At 40.3% G+C, this 6,370-nt stretch overlaps 1 protein-coding gene across 4 annotated transcripts in view; it reads left to right on the top strand.

Annotated features, from left to right (window-relative positions):
- The first annotated feature begins 878 nt into the window (after window positions 1-878).
- glcci1b (glucocorticoid induced 1b) overlaps window positions 879-6,370 on the top strand; it is a 73,592-nt gene continuing 68,100 nt past the window's right edge. For all 4 annotated transcript variants that reach the window (XM_086312308.1, XM_086312307.1, XM_086312309.1 and 1 more), the window contains exons 1-2: window positions 879-1,043; window positions 1,223-1,600. In XM_086312308.1, the coding sequence (XP_086168434.1) occupies window positions 1,291-1,600 (310 nt within the window). In that variant the 5' untranslated portion in view covers window positions 879-1,043; window positions 1,223-1,290. The remainder of the gene's footprint in view (window positions 1,044-1,222; window positions 1,601-6,370) is intronic.

Below are 6,370 nucleotides of genomic sequence, written 5' to 3'. Positions count from 1 at the left end.
TGAGTCAAGTCACATAAGCAAGCTCTCAAGTCACTTATGCACAGTATCATTAACAGAGACAAGGAAAGTAGGTGAAACAAGGTCAAGGCCGCTCAGAGTTGATTCGTATAAATATATATGTTTTTTAAAATCAAATATAGATATAAACTTTCCAGTCCTCTGCAAAAGGGAAACCGCTTGATAAATGAGATTAACAGTTATGGTGCTGCAGTGTTTAGCACTGTTTCCTCAAAGCAAGGTGGTTCTGGATTAGTGGGCGGTGCACTAAATGAGGCTAAGATAAACTGGTTGGGTGTGACAAACTAAATGATGTGAAGTAGCTCAATAAAGCAATACAATGTGACAAAATGTATCGAAATATCTTCTCATATTGCCAGTTAAATAGAAAGTAGAACAAAAAAAAAAATCTAGATTGCAAAACAATCTAAATACAATAAAATAAGGAGCTAAGTGAGTCATATAGGGACAACAGCTAATAAATATAGACTTTGAGGTGGTCCAAATTTCCTGTGGAGCTGAAATTGATGACTAAGTTTACACTGCCTGTAAAGAGGTGCAGAGGGTGCCTGCAGGAAAAGCCATTCACCTCAGTGTGAAATTACATCTGAAGCTGACAAAATAATGAATAATGTCATGAAGTCATTTTACAAGTTTTTATTAGTTCAAAGTTTTAATATTTATTTTGGAGCTATATGCTCTTTATGTAATTAAAATAATAATAATAATAATGTACCGATAAAATATTTACAGATATAATTGGCTGAGAATATAGCTAATACATAAATTTGGACCAATCAGCGTCGTTACTGTACACCCCCAGTGTCCAATCATACGCTCGGAATTGAGCGTTGTGTTCCGCCCACAGGCAGCAGCCAGTAGTCTGGTAGAAAGAACTGTCATTTAGAGTGAGTGGACAGGATGGGGAAGACGCAGAGAGAGCTGGAAAACACGAATTAAACGTAATGAGAAGTATTACAAAACAACTTTTAAAGTTGCCCATGTTGTGTTTGCAGCTTACGACGGCATTTGTTAGTATCTAACAGGTAAGTTTATCCCGTAATAATACGTCTTTGACCTACTTTTTTCTTCGAACGAATGAGCTGATTTTTTTTAAAGGAAGCTAACGTTTTTGTTTTTTTGTTTTGTTTTTTGCTAACAAGCTAATGTTTCTCTTACCGCCCCCACCCCATCCCATTCTCCCCACCACCATCTCCTTCTGCAGAAAAACAGCAACTTTGGCAGTACGTGTTTTTTTTCCCCACTGCGATAAGAATTACAGTCACTTTGAGGATGTCAGCCCCCAGCAACTCGCTTCAGCAGCCGAGGGTCAGACGCAGCAATGCGGGCTCCCCCGGCTCCTTCAACAACAACAGCTGCCGTTTGCACCCCATCCGTGCCACTGTGCCCTACCAGCTCCTTCGTGCGGGTCAGAGCAGTCCCACGCGGCCACAGACCCTGTGCGGAGGAGCCACGAGCCACAGCCGGGGCTCCAGCCCCCCCTCCAGTCCGACACTCAGTTCAGGAAGTGCAAATGCTAAGCAAAGACTGTCCCCCGAAAATAAGGAGTCGTCTTGCCCCCCAGACTCTCCAGTTTCCAGAGGTAAAAACAAGATTTTCAGCAACTTTGTCTGTGCTGGGTCAACAAATGCTCACCACGTGCGTTTGATTCAGGATGACTTGTCTTGATAGCCTAACTTATGTTGTCACTGTGTGGTGTATAGTCATGCCATTAAATGTGCTAAAATGTGATCGCATATTATTTTTTGGGGTGGGTAACAAGTTAGTCTGGAGTCAGGCTGGCACTTGCTTTGAAGGAGGTTTTATGCATTAAGCCTATCTTTAAGTGCAGTTATGCAGTCATAAAGAGGGTCGAGTGAAATACTGGCTCCTTTACTTTATTTGCTCTTTTGAAAGGAGAGAATTGGCAGAAAGACCTGATTTTAGTTATAACAGCGGCCACGTCACTCCCAGGAGAAGCCACGCGAGAGAAATGGTCAGGTGTTGCTTAGACTGACTCTCACTCCATACATAGATGCATGTACACTGAACATATGCTAAACCTCACCATGCTGCCTTGCACATGGATAGCAGAGCCTGGCCTTATGTTGTTTCATGTCATGCCCAGTTGATCTTTGGAAGAGATATGGAGATGCAGTGAAGGAGCATATGAGAGTTTAGGCAGCACCCAGTGCTTCACTGACTAAACCTTATTTAACTGGCTGCTTCTCCTGCCAAATATTGACCCTGTGGCCGGTTTTCTGTAGCAGTATGCTTTCACAGGCCAGCAGTGCACTTTTTCTTTTTTGCTGAAAGAATACTACTTTTTCTGTAGCCCCTGTGTTTTTGTAGAAAAAACACTCCTAACCACGCTCTGTCAAGCTAGTGTTTGAAACACTCTGTGATAAGAAAGGCCTGCTTTTCCTGTATATTGATGCAAAACAGGCTCATTCTGCTTTGGTTAACCTAAGTGACTACTCCTGCCTCAGCAGCTGGGGCAGTGTTCCTTCCATTTGTCAAATTCTAATAGATTTTCCCTCTTACCTTTAACTAAATGGGTGCCCTCTTTTCTCAATGCAGCACGATAGTTATTATGGAGTAGTGTGTGGAATTTAATGTTTGTGACGTGTTTCACATTCCTCAGTTCTTTGAATGAGATGACCTCCAGCCTTGACTAGTGTAGCATGCAAGGCAGGAAACTAAGTCTCTTCAATAACAACTGAGTGGGCAGCTTTACCAAGCATGGTGAATTTCACCTGAGCTGGTGTTGATCCCCTGCTCTGTTGGCATGCCATGCATACCTCGGTCCTCTGAGAGAGTCAACCTCTAACCTAGACTAGTGTCCCATGTCAGTGGTGATGATGATAGAGGCTTGACCCTCGTTCACGGATGTGACCCCACAGTACAAACACGCCTGTGAGGCGTCAGATGACAAGTACTATGGGCCACATCAGCAAGTGGTCTCATGGTTCCCGGAAGTGAAAAATGTGGCATATAGATCAATTTAAAGGTGGAAAAACAACTGAAACAAATAACCGATAAGATTGCCAGAATAAGTTATTGATCATTAAAATAAAGATATGACACAAAGATGCCTGTCACTTTTATTTCACTTACAAAAGTAAGTAAAACACAGACATTTATGATTGTAAACTGTCAAGCAGACAGATTGAAATGAATGAAGTTAATCAGCCCATTATTCATAAGTCAAATCATTTTTTGTGTCAGGCAAAGTTTCTTCCGGGCATTGGCTGATTGTCAGGTACCATATGCAGCTTTTTTTCTTTTTACCCCAATTACTGGTGTACTTATTTTTTTTAAAAATGTGTAAAACAAATTTTGGCTCTGATATAGCCGCCTCTCTGTAGTCTAATGTTCTGCCTAGAGAATGATCTGATGAGTTACACTTGAAGAGTAAAAAGGGCTATGAGCTCTGAGCACAGTAGCACATTCCTTGTGAAGTAGCTCTGGTGAGCTAGCAGAGTTGTGCATTAATGTTGAAGTTGTGTGACCTACCTCATTAGTGACAAGTATGCAGAATTTCCCTGTTACGTTAGAAATGCTTCACCAATGCAGTATTTTACACTGACCATAGATATATCTGCATTCTTTTAACGACCTCCAGGGGGCAATAACTGTGGTTCCAAATAGACTTGCGCTTCTATAAATGTCTATGGAAAAACCTCTCTCCTTCCTGACCCCAGTAAATACTTTCCTGATGAGTTTATGGGCTCAGCCACCTGTTTCAGATCACAATGAATCAAGCATTAAGTTGGTTTTTTTTTTTTTTTTTTTTTTTTTTTTTTTTTTTTTAAGCAAATTTTGTTTAAGTGTCAGAGGATTATCCAGGATGTCCTCACTGGATAGTAACTTGTGTTGACGAGGCTTTGTGCGAGTAGTGTCACAGTCATATGCACCCCCTGACTATTTTCACCAGGATAACGAAGGTGAAAACACTCAACACTAGAGAACTAGAGAAATTCACGGATTAATGGGTCATGTCACAGTTAACATCTAGCTGAACTTTCCCACATAAGCACTAAGAAGTTCAGCTTCATGATAAAATCCATTTGGACAAATTACAATTTTTGGTGACACAAATTGTATGGACGTCATGCAAAACAACTGTCAGTCTTGAGTACTCTTGTCTTTGTCCTACCTGGTTCACTGTAATTGTGGGTGGGTGGGGCAACCTAAACCTCACCTCCAGGGCAAGTCTGGCACAGAGGCAGCATGACCAGAAATGATGCAAAATTAGTCTTGTTGCTGTTGTTTCTTCAGCGTCCATCTGTGTTCACGGATCCCCAAAGCAACAACAGACTCCCTCCCAGCAGATTGTTAGCTAGCATTACCCGGCATCCTGGTCAGTGGTGTAATTTAATTTGAAAAATACAGTTATTAGTGTTGTCCATGAAAAGTATGGGCCAAGGGTTAATAATTGTTGTTCGCATTATTGAGATCCCCCCCCCCATTTAAAACAGCAAGATTGTATACAATATTTACATGTAGTCTGCAGTGATCCCGAAAGTCTAGATTTTGTTCCCTGACTGCTCGCTTATACAAGGCAGGGTCGGTGTGTTGAAGCTTTGGCAGTTTATAGTCGGATTTCTTTTTCACAGCTCACGTCTTCTAGAGCTGCACTTTATGTCCTTGACCTTAAGCCAGTTCTTAGCCCTGTTACATAAAATATCAATAGAAATTGATCTACAGTGTAAAAACATGGTGTCGGGCATGCAGCCTAGGCCAGACCTTGTCCACCAGTGAGTCCAGTTTGCCCTCTGAATGGGTTTGAACTCCAGTTTTTTGTTTTTGTTTGTTTTTATGAAATAAAGTGCATCATTATTATTTTTGTGGTAATGCCAGCCTTACTATATAAAATGTATAGAAAGTGTTTCCTAGAGATGATTTTTTTTTCTTGAAAAAAAAAAAGTGTAAAATAGTGTCCATGTGAAGGTGATATTTATTTCCACTGATCAGCAAATTCTAATCACAGTAAACTCAATAAGACAGCCCAGTCATCTGTTTTTGAAAATGGAACTTTAATTAAAAAAGAAATATTTTAAGAGATTGGGTTAAGTTTGTCTTTCACTTTTGCTTATAGTTTCACATTTCAGAAAGTAATTCTTTAAAGACACCTGAAAACATGTTTGCGGGTGTTTTCCAGTACAGTGCATTTATTGGTCAGGAATACTTGGGGTAAATGTGGATGCCATGTGGCACTAAATTTAGTTTTCTACGTGGTTAATAAAGAGATGCTACTGCAGAACTGTCACGTTCTGACACAAGCTTACCTCTGACTGCAAAACTCGATTTACAAACACAAGATCTACTGTGCTGTTATTTTGTTGTTGTTGTTTTGTTAATATATCAAAATTTTTGCATGTATACAAAATCTTAACATGCTTTTTGGTAGTTTACTCAAACCTAAAATACGTTTTTTGTTTATCCAATGTCCAAGTGCAAAATGCATAGACTTCTGCTACGTTAAGTAACAGACTTTTTGCTTTGCAGACCAGTCAGGCGTCCACGTACAGTCATCCCCATGCAAAGGCCCCTTTTAAGCCAGGAAAAGCCCTCAATATGAGCAAAAATTGTTCACTTTATCTTTCGTTGCTGCAGCTCAGTGTGATTTGACTACAGCAATAGTCTGTGCAGTGTATAATTTCTCATACACTGTAGTACTTTGAACCCACTCATAGACATAATGCTTGCCATTTGGTGGAAAACTCCGTCCAAAGTGGCTTACAGTGCCACGGGTGTGGTGATGGACTTTGGTTCACATGATTTTTAGATCTTAGCCTGATGATGGTGGACAGAGTTAAGAGTATTATATTTCACCTTATGACCTTTTAGGTTCACCAACATGACATCATCTTTTACCACACTGTCCCCACAATGAAAGTCAAAGTGCCAGCTGTGCTGAAATGGCCCTGCTTCATTGTCAGCTATTCAAACTGCAGAGTAGGACCAAATGTGAAAATGAATGTGGTCTGAATCGGTGGACTGTAGCACAACTGCACTGTTTCCTGTACTTTCATCTCTATGCATGTGACATTTTGAAGCACCTGGAAGTTTACCCTCAACTTTGATCTAAAGGTTGCTCATTCTTAAGTCCACACACATAAATGGGGGATTTGTTAGCACATACGTTCCTCATTCACTGAGATGCATTCAAACCTGTTCATACTAGCTTGTTGTGAAATATACCCACTGGACTCAGATGTGAATAATGTTATATTATATTAATGTATCTGAATTTATTTTACTGTTTTTTTGTGCTAACAAGCAATTTCTCAGCCTGCAAAGACACACACAGTTACAAACTCTGATGTCAATCACACTTAATTTTATCATCTATTCATTTACATTGTGT

Source organism: Aulonocara sp. 'chitande type north' Nkhata Bay, linkage group LG11 (assembly GCF_057382095.1).
Source record: "Aulonocara sp. 'chitande type north' Nkhata Bay isolate Kocher_YH1m ecotype deep benthic linkage group LG11, A_spYH_male_GT1.1, whole genome shotgun sequence".
NCBI lineage: Eukaryota > Metazoa > Chordata > Actinopteri > Cichliformes > Cichlidae > Aulonocara > Aulonocara sp. 'chitande type north' Nkhata Bay.
Note: the sequence above shows the minus strand (reverse complement) of the source record. Positions and strands in the feature narration are given on the sequence as shown.